The sequence below is a fragment of the Pelodiscus sinensis genome, chromosome 24 (assembly GCF_049634645.1).
Source record: "Pelodiscus sinensis isolate JC-2024 chromosome 24, ASM4963464v1, whole genome shotgun sequence".
NCBI lineage: Eukaryota > Metazoa > Chordata > Testudines > Trionychidae > Pelodiscus > Pelodiscus sinensis.
In genome coordinates, this window is record NC_134734.1 from 11847695 (window position 1) to 11866691 (window position 18997).

At 47.1% G+C, this 18997-nt stretch overlaps 1 protein-coding gene across 1 annotated transcript in view; it reads right to left on the reverse strand.

The window, feature by feature from the left end:
* Positions 1-18997, reverse strand: part of LOC102459980 (uncharacterized) — a 63611-nt gene that overhangs the window by 13640 nt on the left and 30974 nt on the right. Inside the window, 4 exon segments of the mRNA XM_075908297.1 lie at positions 2273-2301; positions 9672-11142; positions 11497-11613; positions 16214-16340. Of these exon segments, the coding sequence (XP_075764412.1) occupies positions 2273-2301; positions 9672-11142; positions 11497-11613; positions 16214-16340 (1744 nt within the window).

Sequence of the window (18997 nt, forward strand, 5' to 3'; positions counted from 1 at the left end):
GATCCTAGTGGATTGTGGAACAATTTCAAGTCCAGAGTGTGACAGCAGTGATATGTACTGAGTGTCCCCCTGTAATCAGCCTGAGAAATGCATTCAGCACATACAAAATACAAATAAAACCTAACCTATGTTTACAATTATTTTTACTTCCTACAAAGTCCTAAAATATCAGAAAAGTTCACAGAAGCCTTGGACATCGGCCACAGAGTCTTAGTTAAGTAGAACCACAGAGCTGGAAGAGACCTCAGAAGTAGCAGTTACAGTTTCAAAATTTTTCTTTTAACATTTTACTACTAGCCTGTGGGCATTCTAGTTATTATACTCAGATGTAAAATAATAAAATAAATCTGTGACTTAAAAAAAAACCCCTCTTAGCTTAGTTCCTGGGCTTATTGCTCTATCTGAATTTTCCTGAATCTGATTTCTTAGAACACTATGTAGAAGACGACCTCATATAAGTTCACAATCATATTTCAGGAGAGCACTTTAGTGAAGTCAAGAGGAGTTAAGCATTCTCTTAAAGTAAAACGTGTTTAAATGTTGGCCTGAATAGGGATGGGTTCCCGAATCAGGCAGCATTACCAGCCAGAGCAAAGGGGGCTGCCATCCACTGCCACACAACTGGCCAGAAAAATCGACCAAGCCGCTGCTGCCACCAGCATCACCTTCGGTTCCAGCAGGAAGGTGAGTTTTGTTGCACGGCTTTGCAAATGAGGTGCGTGGGCCTAAAAGTTCTTGTGTGCGGCCGTGCAGGTGCACAGCTTAGAGGGAACCCTGATCACAACTCCCTTCCAGACCCTGCACGCCCTCATATACTTCTTCCCCCAGGCCAGAATCCTCTCCTGCACCCACACCCAACCCCCTCCTTTACCCAGATGCCCTCTCAGGCCCCACTACCCCACACCCTCTCCTGCACTCCAGGCCCCTACCCCAGCTCACTTCTGCACCCAACCTCCATCCCAGACCTGGCACCCCCACCTTAAAGTATGGCCCTTGACCACTTTCCAAAACCTTGAGCTGCGTCTAGATTGGCAAGATTTTGTGCAAATACTTTTAACGGAAAAGTTTTTCCATTAAAAGTATTCGCGCAAGAGAGCGTCTATACTGGCATGTGCCTTTGCGCAAAAGATTTGCTTTTGCGCAAAAGCATTCATGCCCAGTGTAGACACTCTCTTGCGCAAGACAGCTCCGATGGCCATTTTAGCCATTGGGCTTTCTTGCGCAAGAAATTAAGGTGGCTGTCTACACTGGCCTATCCCTGAGCGGGAATACTTGCGCAAGAGGGCCTATCCCTGAGCGGGAACGTGAAAGTATTTGTGCAAGAACCACTGATTTTGTACATTACAAAGTCAGTGTTCTTGCGCAAATACTAGCGGCCAGTGTAGACAGGCAGCAAGATTTTGCGCAAAATCATGCCAGTCTAGATGCAGCCTTGGAGTGATCCCCATCAAACTGTTGTCCATCCCAATAGATGGAGATGTATTGTGTCAAATGAAGGCTATTTTTGTTTTCAAAGATTGCTGCCCATGTGTCTTCACTCAGTGCACAGTCAATCTGTGGAACTCCTTGCCAGAGGATGTGGTGAGGGCTAGGATTGTGATGGGGTTCAAATGGAAGCTAGATAGATTCATGGAGGTTAGGTCCATCAATGGCTACCAGCAGGGCTTGACAAAGACGCTTATCTACTCGCCAGTGATGAGTAGATTTCAGCCGGTCGCATGCATGGTGCGGGGCTGGCGAGTGGTTTTCGCCGTGATTGTCGAGTCCTGGCTATTAGCCTGGATGGGTAGGAATGGTGTCCCTAGCCTCCAGAGGTGGATGATGGGCAGAGATCACATGAGGGTTACAAGTTGTGTCCCCTCCCTCTGGTCACTGTCGGCAGACGGGATACTGGGCTGGATGGATCATTGGTCTGACCCAGTATGGCTGTTCTTATGTTTTTAAGTGGGATGCTGTAGCACAGGGATTGACAAAAAAGCTCCACGGGCAGATTGATGCGGCCGTCTTATCACTCCCACCCCCACCAGGGGTGCACAGCATCTAGCGCAGTGGTTCCCAAACTTTTCTAGATGGGGACCCATTTTGACAATTCAGGAAGACTTGGTGACCCAAGGCAATTAAAAAACAGGGGCAGGAGAGGAGGCAGAGCCACCTGGGGAGACACTTGATGACTCTTTTGAAATGTAATGGCGACCCATATTTGGATCCAGACCCATAGGTTGGGAAACCCTGATCTAGAGCAATGTTTCTTAAACTGTGTTCCATGGCACACCTGTGTGCCGCAAGGCAGCTGGAGGTGTGCTGGGGAGAACACCAGAAGTTCAAAATGGCTGCCCTTAAAGGAGCAGACAACTTGTTTTTTTTTTTTTTTTTTTGCTCAACACAAAATCATTGGTGTTCCTCACCAAAAAAAACAAACAAAAAAAATTGTTTGGTGTTCCTCAGTCTTAAAAAATGTAAGAAACACCGATCTAGATGGAATCACCAGCTGTTTTCAACACTTGGCAGTTCTCTCCAGGCACTGGGAGGGGGGCAGAGGCAAAGACTTCACGCATTCCCCCTCCCGGCCGATGAGGGGCTGTGGGAAGGGAAGCAGAGGAAGTGCCCTGGCCCTGCCCCTTGTGCCCAAGCCCCCCCCCCCCCCCCACTCCCAAGGTGGCCTGGACCCACTTTAGAAATTTGTGAAGTGGCCTCCCCCTTCAAAAATGATTGCCCATACCTGCTCTAGCAACTGAGTTAGCCAGGTTCACAAGAGTATTTTGTGAGTTGGCGCAGAAGAGCAATGAGAGGGAAAAGGGAGCACTAAAGAGAACAGGCGGCCTACAGCTCTTCTTCTCTCTCCACTACCCTAGCCCAGGCCTGCTCCTCCCTCCAGCACAGAGTCCTGTTACCAGCCCCACCCACAAGTCAGACTCGACCAGGCCCAGCTCATCAATGTGGGCTGTCCTGCAGCTCTGCTCCTCAGCCCTCACCAAGAAGGATGAGTATTAAGCCTCCCTCCCTCAGACCGGTCCTTACTGGGGAAAGACCAAAGCCATCGATGACAACCCTGCCAAAGTGACTTTGGCCCACTCTAGGCCAACCAACAGGGCCACTGGCAAGGCCAGGCCGCCAGCCCAGGTGTAGGACTCCACAGCAATCTGGTTCGCACCTCTTCCCGTGGGATTTCCGCCTTCCTGAGCTAACCTTTAGTCTGGCACCAAAGTCCCAAGAGCTAACAGAAAAATGAGAAGCTCCCATCTTGTTTGAGAGAGCAAGACAAAGCCAGGCAAGTCCCCAATAGCTGCTCCGTGAGCAAGGTGCCCGAAGGCCCCACCCGCATTGAAAGTCTTTGTAAGTGGGGATTTTATTCACCTTGTTATGTTGCATGAGAGTGCCTGTCCTACAGTAACCCTGTTGTGCCTCAGTTTCTCTTGGTACTAGAAGGTGATGGGAATTTCAGGCGTGTCTTCCGCTGAGGGAGAATATCCCAGCCTCTTGCGCATACATAATGGCCTATATCGGGGCTACTCAACTTTGGAAGCCCCAGGGGCCACAATGATACTCACAGCACATGCAGCAGGCCACAACTTAAGTGTGGTTGCATATACATGCAAAATATATGCAAATAGATTCTTTCAAACTGATGGGCATGAATATGATTAAGACAAGACTACACAACACTCAGGCCCCATTTAAGTCAGTTCTGCTGATATTAATAAAATGCAATAGTTACCCAATTTCCACCCATATAACAGTACTTTTAATGAGCAATGTGTGGAGTAAAATATATTAAAACAAGACACCTGTGACTAGTTGCTGTGAGGTTCCCTTACTGACTACAAAGGTGGCTAATAACCCTTCTGTTCTACTTGATGGCTGACAGGCCAATCTGGCTGAAGACGGGGGTGTAGGGCCCAGTAACTGCCCCACACTTTGGTGATAATTGAATATTAGGAAACACTATTTCACTAGCAGGATGGTGAAGCACAGGAATGGGTTGCCTAGGGAGGGGGTAGAATCTCCATCCTTGTAGACTTTTAAGGCCAGGATTGACAAAGCCCTGGTTGGGATGATTTAGTTGAGGGTTGGAAAAGGCCTTAAGAAGTCATCTAGTCCAACCCCTGCAAAGCAGGACCAATCGCATCTTCAATGATGCGCACATATAGGGAGATGAATTAATGTTGTAATTGATGGCATGACTGCTTTCCCGCAAGAGTTCAACTTCTCTAAGCGTACGTCTACACTGCACACTTATTTCGGAATAAACTATTCCAGAAGACATATTCCAAAATAGCTTCTTTCAAACTAGAGCATCTGCACTACAAGGAAGCCTCAAAATTAGTCCAAGGCAGGCTCCCCTAATGTGGATGCACTATCTCGATTTAAAGCCGCAGGAGGCACTGGGGAGAAATTACTTAGAATGGCCCTGGTGAGGAGCTATTTCAAAATAGCAGCAGTAGAGCATCCACACTGCAGCTATTTTGAAATAGCTATTTCGGAAGAGGAGTGATTCCTTGTGGAATAAGGTTTACAGAAGTCGGAATAAGCCACCTGTTATTTCAATATGATTTCAAAGTAACAGAATTGCTGTGTAGACACATTGGTATTTTGGAATAACGCTAGTTATTTTGAAATAATGGTATTGTGTAGATGCACCCTAAGGCTTGAGGGTTAACCAATCATGCTCTGCCTGCCCTCAATAAAAAAAAAAAAAAAGTTTTCAGACTGTATACCACTAACTCATAGCAAAAATATGTACCAGCAAAATTGCATCCATCATCATGTGCAAAAATAAATGAAGACCTGCTCTGACAGATGTCATGTCTTTCCTTGGAAAATGGGGAAATCAGTGATCCTTAGAACTGAATTGGAGAAAAAGTTATACAGTAAACTTCCAATAATCCGGCACCTTTAGGACCCAGGGGGTGCCGGATTATCAGATATGACGGACTATTGGAAGGGGGGGCTATGAGGGGTCTGGGGTGGGGTGGGGTGGATGCCACCCCAGACCCATCATAGCCCCCCCTTCCGATAGTCCAGCTCTGCCCCAGGCGTCCCCAATTCAGCCGCTGCAGGTCAGTTTCAGCAGCGGCTGAATTGAGGACGCCTGCGGCAGAGCAGCTGGGGTGCTGCCGGGTTGGGCCCATAGCACCGCCCCTTGGCACTGCGGGACCAACCCGGTAGCACCCCAGCTGCTCTGCCCCCGGCTTCCCTGATTCAGCTGCTGGTCAGTTTCAGCAGCGGCTGAATCGGGGAAGCCAGGCGTAGAGCAGCTCCAATTGTTCGGCTGCCCGGAGCACTTCCGGTTTCTGGATGGTGCCGGACCATCAGGAGTGCCAGAGCATTAGATGCCGGATCAATGGAGTTTTACTGTATAACTTTTCTCTTCAATTAATTTTCCTTTTAAGAGACACTGACTTTGAAGCAAATGGAAATTGTTTACATTTGAAATACAAAACAAAAATCTATATAGATCAATATTCTCTTAAGCACTCTTTTCCCATGCGTTCATCCATTCTAACCACTGCCATGAGGTTTTCTATCAGAACTCCTGATTAGACTGGGAGTATGTTACATCAGATTAACTTTTCAAGATGAGCCCCCATTTTCTGCATTACTAACAAAGCAGAAGACAACTTTCAGTTATCCAGTATAATTAACATGATTACACTTGGTTAACACAGGAAGCCTGATTCTGGGATGAAAAACTTCTGGTCAGACCAATGGTGACCCTTTAACAATAATATACAACTCTCTAAAAATCAGGTAACATTGATAAAATGAACATATTCAAAGATCACAAAAACTTGTCATACACGCAAGTTTTCTTTTAATTCTCATTGCTATAAAGGGAACCAAGTTCAGTTCAAGTTGTGGTTTGTCAAAACATAGGCAGTCTCTCAATCACGGGAGTTCACATAGCTCAAGGTCTTCTATTGGGGCCGACCTTACTCATATGCAGAATACAGAGCTGTGTCGGCACCTGAAGATGTGTAGGAAGACTGAAAGAATTGGGTTTGTTTAGTTTGGAAAAGAGAAGATTGAGAGGGGACATAATAGCGGTTTTCAGGTATCTAAAATTTTTAGAGTGTCACAAGGAGGAGGGAGAAAAATTGTTCTTTCTGGCCTCTGAGGTTAGAACAAGAAGCAATGGGCTTAAACTGCAGCAAGGGAGGTTTAGGTTGGACATTAGGAAAAAGTTCCTAACTTTCAGAGTGGTTAAACACTGGAATAAATTGCCTTGAGAGGTTGTGGAATCTCCATCTCTGGAGATATTTAAGAGTAGGTTAGATAAATGTCTATCAGGGATGGTCTAGACCAGCGGTTCCCAACCTTTTCCAATGGGGACCCATTTTGACAATTCAGGAAGACTTGGTGACCCAGAGCAATTCAAAAAGTGTGTGAATGGCTCCTTAAGAGCCACCTGGAGAGCCACCTGGCAACCGTTTTGAAATGTAATGGTGACTCATATTTGGGTCCTGACCCATAGGTTGGGAAGCTCTCATCTAGAAAGTACTGGGTTGTGCCATGAGGGCAGGGGACTGGACTCGATGACCTCTCGAGGTCCCTTCCAGTCCTAGTATTCTATGATTTAAGGCACCACTGGTTCTTAATGTCCACCCACCTGATTCTTCCTATTTCTGTTCTATGGCTGCTGTAGCCTGGTGAGTCTTCCTCTGGAGGGGATCTAGTTAATTTAAAAGTGGAAAAATTCCCCCAGCTGCCTATTAGCAGAGCATTGAAACTGTAAACAGGTAAATCTTGTCAGTTTCACAATTGACTGTTAGTTGACAGAACTTCAGTTTAAAATTTGCTTTAAAAATATGTCAGTGTGCTGAAGATTATAAAATCACATCACTAAAAAATTGTGTCCAGCCCCTCGGGACTCCATTGGGGCACCAGTTTAATACTACAGCGTAGATCCCCATAAGTCCTAAGGACAGCCCTGTCTCCTGCTATGTGTTGGGGGAAGTGAATCGCCCATGTGGGATTGCTTGCATCATGAGGAAAAAACACCTCCTATGTACTGTCACATTTTTAATCTTTCGAAGTCAGAGGAGATAGAGGAGAAGAGACGCAAATGCATAAAACACAAGAGCAAAACCACAATCTGATTCACACTATCGTCAGTATTCCCTGAAAGAGCAATGCAGTTATAGTGACCTAATGCCTCAGAGACAGCGCCATGTTAGCAGGACATAGCTCTCACCTCTTCAAAAGGGAGTGGCTCTATCCCTTCAGCTTAGAGCTTCCTCCTTAGAGCACTGCATATGCAGCATTTTAAGTGTTGATGAGCCCTTAGAGACAAAAACAGAGAACCAGGATGCAATATTTGTCTATTCAGCAGGCTGAACCTGGGGTCTGACCCATTCATTGCTTTTCCTCTTTACCCAACCAAGCAGCCAGTTTTGGATCCAAGGGGAAAGAATGTCCCCTGAGAACTCTCCCTTTCTTCGCCTCATGACATTTTGGATCCAACAAGTGCAGAAGGGTTGTTCTCAATCTAGCCACAGCACCCTTTGGGACTGTAATCAGTGACATGGAAGTAGGGAGTGGTGTTCCACACACAATTTTCCTTGGGCTGTTGGTCATCATAGCTTTCTTTATTGGGGTGAAATCCAAGACCTGAGCGTGCACTATTTCTGTCCCAGTTCTTGCCAAAACATTGTCCTTGGTTATGTAAATTTACACTTTTCTGAAGTTGAAATCTTTGCCAAACCACTCAGAATATCAGTAGGTTTGTTATGGAATGGTTTCCCCAAACATGCCCAGTTTTTATTTAATTTGGTGGCACAGGTCTAATCAAGGAACAAAATTAAAGCCTGGATCAGAATCTCTGTAAGGCTACACAGCAGCATTACTTCAGAATAACATCAGTTATTCCAAAATAACATATTGCGTGTCTACATAGCAAGCCCGTTATTTTGAAATAAATTCAAAATAACGGGCTTCTTACTCCAACTTCTGTAAACCTCATTGTATGAGGAGTAAGGGAAGTTGGAAGAAGATGCTCTATTTCAAAACAAGGGCTGTGTAGATGTGCCCAAATGCAAAATAAGCTATTTTGACTTAAGCTACACAATTAACGTAGCTCAAGTTGTGTAGCTTATTTCGAGTTTAGCCCTGCTCTAAGTTACTAGAGGCGATGTTTGTATTCAAAAATATCTGTTTTTCTTTAGTGATTTCATTTTCAACACTGCATTCATTTTATACACATTTGCAATACTTACAAAGGGTAAATTATTTAAAGAAAAACCCTATTTCCCGAACACTTGTATCACGAAGGGCAGCTTTTCCCTATCATAGGATTAGCTAGGAGCTATCTCCTCTAAGACCTGAGTTACAAATGTTCTGGGGAAAAAATACATGGGCATTTTGCCTAGTTCCAAGTCATTTTCTGTGGAATTCCCTCCCCAGATCATGAGACAATACTGACTTAAACAACTGAACTGCACTGTGATCATACCAGCTTAGTTCAGATAATTGCACATTTTGTGGGGCTTGTTGATCACCATTTCCAAGTGAAGATTTTAAATCGCAACTGTTTCTTTGTTAGCATGTCTGGGAAAATTGGAGAGTTCTCTCATGTTTCCTGAGCTGCACTTGAACTTTCTCCGTGTCCTTATGGAAAGGTGGGAAACAAGCAAAGCTAAAGTGAGAAACAAAGACTTTAGCAAATGGCCATTTGTCTCAAAATTTCCTGTAAATGTGAACCCTATCCTGATAGACTAAACTAATTTCCCATTGGGTGACCAAACAATCTTCGGAAGAGATAGAAACCCACATCACAGAGAGACAGAATACAAGGAAATGAAAGTATTGAATGAAATTCAAGAGCAGATGACCTCTGGAAGCTCAGAATCAGGACAAGAGATTTTCCTATCAGTCTCCTTTGAGCCATTCAAATCCACGTCACTCAGAACAGGTTCATTACTGCAGTTTTAGCATCCTCTTAGAGGGGAAAAAAACAACAACCTTCCTATAAGTAGCTTTCCCAATAGATGGAAACCGGGATTCAAACGTCAAACTTTATGCATTTGGGATCCGTTTGATTTCCCCTTCCAGGTCTTTGACACTTTTATCTCCGGTCACAGCAACTCTGAGATAGGACTAAATAAGTCTCCACTCACAGACAGCTGAGAACACTGTATCATGTGACTCTCTGAGAAGCGGAGAGAGAGAGAAACTGCATGGCTCTGACAGGAGGAAGCAGTTCTGGAGTGATGGGGATGGAGGGAATCTCTCTGAGTCACCCCATCTCCTTCCAATGTCACAGAGGCTGAAATGACTCTTTTCCACCACCCCTAGTATTTTTCATTTAATATTCATTTAAATATAATTTTAAACGTTCCCAAAATAATAGTTTTTCAGCACAACCTAGAGCAACATGAGAACAGCCAGGATTGATACAATCTGTATCACTGGTGACTAACAATAACTTTGCAATAGGAGGAATGCTATAACAGTGAAGCTCCTGGTTCCTGGAAGGAGGGACATACTCCTACCACTCATGGTACAACGGAGTTGATAAAAAGGAGAATTGGATCTATCCCAAACAGGGTGAAATGCAAAAATGGGCAACTCATCTGGCCAAGTTGACAGATAATGGTGATGCAAACAGTTCAAACAGCCTTAAAAGTTATTACATGGGAATTGGCAAAAGAAAAACCAACCAAACAATGTTTTGCTAGCCTGAAAGGTTTTTATGGTTTTTATCTCCCTTGCAGATTTTCTGATGAGAGGTAAGGGCTGAATTCCGTGGGAAGGTTTTTCCACACTCAGAGCATTCAAAGGGTCTCCCTCCTTCATGGATTCTCCGATGTTTAAGTAGGGCTGAACTCTCAGTGAAGCTTTTCCCACATTCACAACATTGATAGAGCCTCTCAGCTGTGTGAATCCTCTGATGCGTAATCAGGTTTGAGCTGTGAGTAAATCTCTTCCCACACTCACTGCATTCATACGGTTTCTCACCTGTGTGGATTCTCTGATGTGTAATTAGGTTTGAGCTCCGAGTGAAGGTTTTCCCGCACTCAAAGCATACATAAGGTCTCTCTCCTGTGTGGGTTCTCCGATGACTGAGAAAGGCGGAGCGGTCAGTGAAGTTTGCCCCACACTCACAGCATTCATAGGGTCTCTCTCCCATGTGCATTCTCTGATGAGTCGTAAGCTCAGAGCTCTGAGTGAAGCTCTTCCCACATTCACAACATTGGTAGGGCCTCTCGCCTGTATGAATTCTCTGATGTTGAATAAGGTTTGAGCTGGCAGTGAAGGTTTTCCCGCACTCACAACATTCATAGGGTTTCTCACCTGTGTGGATTCGCTGATGAGTAATCAGGTGTGAACGCCGAGTGAAGGTTTTCCTGCATTCACAGCATTCATAGGGTCTCTCTCCCGTATGGATTCTCTGATGTGTGGTAAGGTCTGAGCTCTGAGTGAAACTTTTCCCACACTCAGTGCATTCATAGGGCCTTTCCCCTGTATGGGTTCTCTGATGCTGAATAAGGTTTGAGCTCGCAGTGAAACTTTTCCCACACTCACAGCATTCATAGGGTTTCTCACCAGAGTGGATTCTCTTATGCGTGATAAGGTGTGATCGGCGAATGAAGCTTTTCTTGCACTCACGGCATTCATAGGGTCTCTCTCCAGTATGGATTCTCTGGTGGGTAGTAAGGTCTGAAGTCTGAGCAAATGTCTTTCCACACTCACTGCATTCATAAGGTTTCTCACCTGTCTGGATTCTCTGATGAGCAGTAAGATTTGAGTTCTGAGGGGTGCTTTCCCCACCTTCGCAGAATTTATAAGGTCTCCCTGCTCTGTGTATTAACTGATGTTTAATAAAGGCTGAGCAGTCATTAAAGATTTTACCACACTCAGTGAATGTACTTTTTTTCTTTCCCCTGAGGATTTTTTGCTGGGCTCTGGATTCTTTGAAGTCCTTGCGTGTTCCACCCTGACAGTACATAAATGTATTCAGTTTCTCCCCTGGTTGGTTTTTCTTCTGTCTCTCTGATCTGCGCAGACTCGGACAGGCTTTTTCCTGTTCATGACTCCTGCACATATTCCTTTTGGTTATTTTTGATAACGCTCCATGTGGTTCCACTTGCTTAGCATCTTTCTGCTGAGATTTCTGCTCCTCATTCTCACTTGCCATTGCAGCACCTGTGGCAATAGAGAAAGAAACCTCAAACAGGGATTGAAAAGGAAAGACCAAACCAAAGTAAGTGCTGAAGAGACATTAAATAAAAAAATCAGGAACTGAACTCCCCAAAAGGGGAAGAAAGGAGGGGTTCCATTCTGCCTTCCCATCTCTTCCAAATTCTCAGCAGGAAGAGAGAAAGTTACTGCCAGGTGCCAACTAGGGTCTATAAGAAACTGTGAGCTATATCGATCCTGAGAATATAACATTTACTGAGGACAACCCTGAACTCATAATGCTCCCAAGATTTTTGTACAGGACCTCAGATTTTTGCAACAGGCCCTGGCAGATTCCAGGTTGGTTTAATGTTTCCTCACCTGTGCAGAGACCTTTCAAGATCTCTTTTTCCTCTGAATCCTGGAGGCCTGGGACCCATGCTTCTTCCCCTTGTTCTAGCTGGGAGATCACATCAGGTTTGGGAACAGGAAATCCTGCTTGGGGAAAAAGAAAACAAATGTGATCGGGTGAGTTCATAAGACAGTCTCCTCACTTTTTTTTTTATTAGTTTAGCCCCAATCCTTTAGTCACCAATAAAATCCAAGGCCAGCTCTCCAGGTCCTCAGAGGTGCAGTACACTTTCCTTGTGAGGGACTGAACTTCCCACATATCTGCTAGGAAAATGCACATAGACACTGTGACAGGCTGTATACCTATATTCACTCTTTTATAAAATTATGATATCTTTTGTGCAAAGTACGTCTTGCCAGATATAATTTGAAAAATACAACCTGCAAACATTATCATCCTCCCAAACACTGCATATATATATATAGTTATGAGACTTTCGTGTAGTGATAAAAAATAGTTTTAATTAACCCCATTCCTTAAGAACATAAGAACGGCCGTACTGGGTCAGACCAAAGGTCCATCTAGCCCAGTATCCTGTCTACCGACAGTGGCCAGCACCAGGTACCCCAGAGAGGGTTGACCAAAGACAATGATCAAGCGATTTGTCTCCTGCCATCCCTCTCCAGCCTCTGACAAACAGAGGCCAAGGACACCATTTTATCCCCTGGCTAATAGCCTTTTATGGACCTAACCTCCATGAATTTATCCAGCTTCTCTTTAAACTCTATTATAGTCCTAGCCTTTACCGCCTCCTCTGGCAAGGAGTTCCACAGGTTGACAACACGCTGTGTGAAGAAGAACTTCCTTTTATTAGTTTTAAACCTGCTACCCATTAATTTCATTTGGTGTCCTCTAGTTCTTCTATTACGGGAACTAATAAATAACTTTTCTTTATCAGCCCTCTCCACACCACTCATGATTTTATAGACCTCTATCATATCCCCCCTCAGTCTCCTCTTTTCTAAACTGAAAAGTCCCAGTCTCTTTAGCCTCTCCTCATATGGGACCCGTTCCAAACCCCTAATCATTTTAGTTGCCCTTTTCTGAACCCTTTCCAAGGCCAAAATTTCTTTTTTGAGGTGAGGAGACCACATCTGTACACAACATTCCTTAGTGAACCAACAAAATCCTGCACCCAGATATGAAGTCCTCACAGGTGCAGAAAATTCTGCTTATAAGGGATTGAATTACTCAAATATCTGCTGGGAACATGTACAGAGAAACTCTGTGTGATAGTTTTTACCTCTATGCTCACTCTTTTACACAATTAAAATCTACTTCGTACAAAGTATACCTTTTGAGATGTTATTTGAAAAACCGTAATCCACTGAGCATTATCTTCCTATGAAAAATGTGCAGCAACACTGCAGGTAAATTTGAGATTTTACTCTAAAATGTTACTGAAAAGGTTCCGTGAAACACTCACAGACCAGTTCTTCAGAAACAGCAGGGTTATCACCTGGTTAAATGCCCATTTTCCAGCAGAAGGAAGCTGTGAACAAGGCAGTTACATTCCAACACGGGGATGGCTCGGAGCTCACCTCTACAACTGACAGCCTGTCACCACGACTTAGCTCAGTGGCTCCCAACCTTTTTAAGCATACAGACCCCCCAAGGGGAGTGACGGGAAGCGGCAGCCAGAACGTCTCTTGGCCCGCACCGCTTCCTCAGCTCCTGCCCCCTCCGTCCTCTGCCCATCCACAGAGGATATGGCGAGGGGGCTCTTGTGGCCAAAACAGCTCCTGCCCTGGCACTCTGCCTGTGGCTGGGCATGGAGCCCTGGGGGAGGAAAAAAAAGGAAAAGTGAGGATTGGGCCCATCGTGGGACTGGGAGGGGGGAGAAGGCTGGAGATAAATGGCAGCGCAGCTGGAGGACAGATGGTGCTTCCTGGGGTATCAAGATCCCATCCTAAGGGTGGGAGGAAGCATGCATGCAGCCTGTCGTAAACAGCGAGCCCCAAGCGATAATGGCCTAGTGGAAAGTCCCAGTCCTGTGCTGGGCCCGATCTTTACTTTTCTTTTCCTTTCCTAAACTTTCTACGGACCCCCTACAGTATCATCACAGACACCCAGGGGTCCGTGGGCCATAGGTTGGGAACCACTGACTTAGCTGAAAACTGAAGATGTTTCTAGCACAAAGGCCTCTCGCTCATGACATCAACAATTACCAAAGAACTGAACTTGGGAGGAGGGGAGTCCCAGCTAAAAGGAAACCCGGCCTGTCATAGTATGTGATTGGAGAAAGACACTGGCTTTGTCTGTGAATGACAAAAACGTTAATGACAAAAATCCTTGGGATGGACAGCAATTGTAAGATGCGCAGTGTAGACATCGCAATTTGCTTTAAATCTCTTTTAAATTAGTTTGTGTTTTCTTTTACTAGTTGATTTATCTGGCATTACTCAGGTCCTTAATTAAGGTGGGGTTTTTTCTGGGAAAATAAAAGGAAAATGTACATGCTTTTTAAAAATTATCATATTTTTCAAAAATACAGTGTTTTGATTAAGTTATATTTATTTAGGATTTCTTTAAAAAGGGGGATTGTTAGTTTTTTTCTGTTTAACTTTTTTTAGTAATATTTTAAAATAGGAATTCTATCAAGTGTAATTTTTTTTCATTCCTATAAATTCTTATCATTTGCTATGTTTTAACAAAAGAGGGCTATAGTCAATTTTGTTTCCAATAACATTGTCTTCTAGTTTTCAAATTTAAGCATTGATGTAACTGTGTCAAAACAGAGCACAGCTCCAAATTGCTGTTTTATATCTTTTCTGGGTAAGCCCCAGTTTAGTCTGGAGCAGGAGAATCGCAGAATTCCCATGTAAGAGGCGCAGTCAGTTCCTTTCTTTCTTTTTTTTGCTCAACAACTTTTGAGGCGGGGTGTGAGGGTTTCTCAAAAATCCAGAGGGGGCATGATGCCAAAAATTTCGGGAACCAGTTCTCTAGACAGAGTGTTCTGATTTTACTTGATGTACATTTTCCTCCATATTTCTCTTTACTTGACACTAGACTTCATTACTTGCTTTCACCCCAAACACATCTAGGTGTTGTGTGTTAAGCAGACTGGTGACTGGAGGTGTAACAGGTAAGCTAGAATAGCTGCGAATCTGCAAGTACTGGGAGCATTCAATGGAACAGGGGCAGGATTCCCCAGGAAGAGGGCTCAGTAGTTTGTACATCTATCGCTTTCCCATTCAGAATATTTTCAAGAGCTGTTAAATCCACATGCAGACTCTGCCACGGCCTACTCTTTACAGTTTTTCCAGGCATAGCTCTGCTGTACAAGGCTATGAAACAAATATCACCCTTCTCCCCTTCACTCCTGCAAATCCAACATAGGTATGGTGGCCAAAGATTCAGTGCAGACACCGCTATAGCATGAAAAAGTCAGTCACAAAAAATGAAGGCCCCAAAATGCCCATAAACTGCTGTACTGCAGAGCTAAGGTTGCCTGGGGCTGTCTCATGCCTTTCAACCCATGGGCGATGGTTAAACTTAAATCTCTGCAAACCAGAAGATGGAGTGAATGGAAACGCCACCCCTGCGATGCAACTTTAATTCTGCTCCCACCCACAACCCTGCAGCTGGGAAGGGACACTGGGAATAGCTCTGTCAGGGTGGCGAAAAGCTTAAACTGCCACAGGTACTGGAGAATTCTCTGTAGAGTCTTTATGTCAAGGCTGGAGACCTTTCTGGAAGATGATTTAGTCAGACACAAGGCGCTGAGCTCAGGACAGCAGAACCTGGAGGAAATTCTATTGCCTGTGTGACCTAGGAGACCAAATTAAACCTAATCATCCCTTCTGGCCTGACAAATCTATGAATCTATACTACAGGGCGACTCTTAACTTTGGAAGCCACGGGGGCCACCATGATACTCACAGCACATGCCGAGGGCTGCAACCTAAGTGTGGTGGCATATACATGCAAATATATATGCAAATAGGCAGCCACATGTGGAGTACCCTGCTGTACTAGGTAGGAGGAAGGGCTAAGAACATGCCATTGTACGTGTTGCACAGCTGGGAACACCAGCATTTATCTGCAAGCTCCCCCAGCTGTGGGCACTGGGTCAGCTGTAGCTGTCAACGGATGGCGGAGGGATTGCTTTGGAGCAACTTGGCAGAGCTGTGACTGTGCTATGAAGGGAGGTGCATGTGAACCCTAAGGGACCTGACCTGCTCTGCCCCATTCCAGGGCTCAGTGCTGCAGGCTGTGATAGCAGAGGCACACAAGGGGCAGTTCTTTCCCTACAGACTGTCAGCTGTCTGGTGTCGTTCCTGCTAGTGGTCCCCAGGGCTCAGTGAGAGGCAAGGGAAGGCAACAACTCAGAAGGAATCCCCCAGCTGACGGTAAGGGACTCGCGTCATTCTGCAAGTCAGAGCTGGTTTGGGTGGAGCAGGCTCCGTGTCTGAGTGAGGGGCAGGGGCAGGAAGCTTCTGTTGGTTATGCTGGACCTAAGCCCCAGTTTCCCCTTAGCTAAGAGGAGATGTCTGGCATTGTGCGAAACTGCTCCTGTGCTCTGATCCCACAGTGTTCTGTAGCAGGGGAGGGGTGAGCGTTTGTGTGTGTCACAAGCATGTTGGGGTAACACTAAGGCAGGGCAGAGCAGAGGCTGCATCCAGAGATGACGTGAATCTTAACCCTGCATCCCCATCTCAGAACCGCAGGGACAGGACTCCTTACCCAGCGAGGTCACGTTCTCGTAGTTCTCCTGCATGACGGCTCTGTAGAGGGCTCTCTGAGCAGGGTCCAGCAGAGCCCACTCTGCCCTGGTGAAATACACAGCCACCTCCTCGAAGGGCACCAGCCCCTGAAAGAGCAAGAGACCCCCACTCAGCACCTGCTGCCCACTCACAGCCCCACTAGCCAGGCGGGAGAGGAGCCGATACCATGGAAGCTCTGGGTGGCTCAGAGTCAAAGTCTTAAGCACACACTGTGCAGAGCATCTAGGAAACAGCCGGGTGAGGGGACAGCGAGAGAGACCCTTGTCTGTCACAGCAGGTCCATCCCACCCCTACTAGCCGGGGACTGATACAGGAGATGCAGCTGCTAGCAGGGCCCAAGGACAATGCCCTGGTAGGAAACCCAACACCCTCCTCATTGTGAGGACCTGGATATGAGGGGAGAGGCAGCTCCCCTGAGCCTTCCTGCGAGGGGCCCCCTTCATATCTCCCAGTAGCTACTGGATTGTCCCGTCAGGCTCCAGCAGTGAGAGCTGGAAGTTTTCCCAGCCTGTGATGGGGTGTGGGTCACTGTCCCACACAGTGGCACGGAGACCACCTACAGAGAGAGAGAATGAGTCTGCTCTATAGCTGGCTTTTAGCTCACACAACAGATGCTCATGCACTGAGCTCCTGTCCGCCTTACAGGTCTAGCCCACACGGGCTGCGCAGGGGTTGACTGGGCATTGCTGGCTGAGGGAACCAGGCCTCTCCCTCCCTCCTCGACATGCTCAGCCTGGAGACAGAGTACCAAGGAAAGCTCTGTTGGGCCGTACTGCTGAGGAGGAAGGATGCCTGTGGGAAAGTCCATCCAGGGATCAGCAGGAGCCGCAGCCCCCAGAGGCCAGCAGCCCCCAGTGGTAGACTCCACTGCTGTTATGGCCCAGGGTTGGGACCCAGTGGAGGAGGGTGGGCCTGGGTCCTCCTACCCACTGCTGCTGACCGCACCCAGGGGGGCAGCTCTCCAATCTTAGCTCTAGAGGCCTACGGTCATCTACTGTTCTAACACTGGTGAGCAGTGGACCACTGAAAAAGCCAGAGGGCTGAGCACCCCAGAGTCTTTGCTGCTCTACCGTGCTGGAGGGCCTGACCCTGGGTCGGAACTCAATCTGCCCTGACCACTAGATCACACTGCCCAGGGAGCAAAGGGAACCACGTAACTGACTGCTAGGTCACACTCTCCTGTTTTATGGGTTAGGGCAAGTGGTTCCCAAACTTTTTGGCATCATGCCCCCCTTTTGATTTTTGAGAAACCCTCACTCCTCCCTCCCCAAAAATAGCAGCAAAACTTAGGGTGGGATTGATGGGGGGGAGGGTGTGGCTGGGTCGCCTCGCGCCCCCCCCCCTCCAGTTTGGAAACCCATGGTAGGCCATCAGGGAGACACTAGCAGCCGAGAATGACTCAGAGCAAGAGTCTTCTCCCCTGCCCACCATGTTCCTTGCAAGCTGTGCACTTGGGCAGCCACTCAGGAGAGATTCAGTTGCTGACCAGTTGATTAGCTGAGCACCGACAGCAGGCAGCCTGAGTTTCCACTGCTGGTGCACATCCACACATGCCCCTGTGCACATGAAATTTATTCTGCTCATGGAATGGAAAAAAAATAGAGGGAACACTGACCCCTTCCCTCTCCAAAAAAGAAATTACTGGGATTTAGAAAGACGGGGAAAAGCACCAAACCAGAGAGGATTTTTAACTGATGCTTGACAGTGACATAGGAAAAAGGCAAAACCTGACCTTTGCAATCAGAGTTTAGAAAGGAAAGAGAGAAGCCTGAAAATCTGAAGGCTTTTGGATCCATCTTTGTAAATTAGAGAGGAAAGAAGAAAGTCAGAGAGATTTTATACCAGTTGTTGAGATGAGATAAAATCTGAGTATTTCACAACATTTGATAACTAAATACAGGCAGTCCCTGAGTTACGCGGATCCGACTTATGTCGGATCCGCAGTTACGAACGGGGTTTTTCTCGCCCCGGAGGACGGGAGTGGTGGGACGCCCAGATGCGCCGCGGTCCCGCCGCCCACGTCCTCCGGGGCGAGAAAAGCTGCTCCGCGTCTCCCTGGTCTGCTGGGGGGGGAAGCCCCCCCCAGCAGACCAGGGAGACGCTGAGCAAAGCTGCTGAGCAAAGCCACGGAGCACGCGGGCAGCAGGACAGCCCAGATGCGCCGCGGCTGTCCCGCTGCCAGTGTCCTCCGAGGCTTTGCTCCCCGTCTCCCTGGTCTGCTGGTCTGCAGCAGACCAGGGAGATGGGGAGCAAAGCCTCGGAGGACCCTGGCAGCGGGACAGCCGTGGCGCGTCTGGGCTGTCCCGCTGCCCGCGTGCTCCGCGGCTTTGCTCCGCATCTCCCTGGTCTGCTAGAGACCAGCAGACCAGGGAGACGGGGAGCAAAGCCTCAGAGGACGCCGGCAGCGGGACAGCCGCGTCATGTCTGGGCTATCCCGCTGCCCGCGTGCTTCGTGGCTTTACTCCGTGTCTCCCTGGTCTGCTGGTCTCCAGCAGACCAGCAGACCAGGGAGACGCGGAGCAAAGCCGCGGAGGACCCGGATGGCGGGACCGCGGTGCGTCTCGGTCTGCCGCCCGCGTCTCCCTGGTCTGCTGGGGAGGGAGGGGTGCAGCTAGTGCGCCCCCCCAGCAGACCAGGCTTTTCTCCGGATGCCTGTGGTAGAGCAGCTGGGGCGCTGCCGGTTGGTCCCGCAGCGCTGCTCTGGGCGCTACTGGACCAACCTGGCAGCACCCCAGCTGCTCTG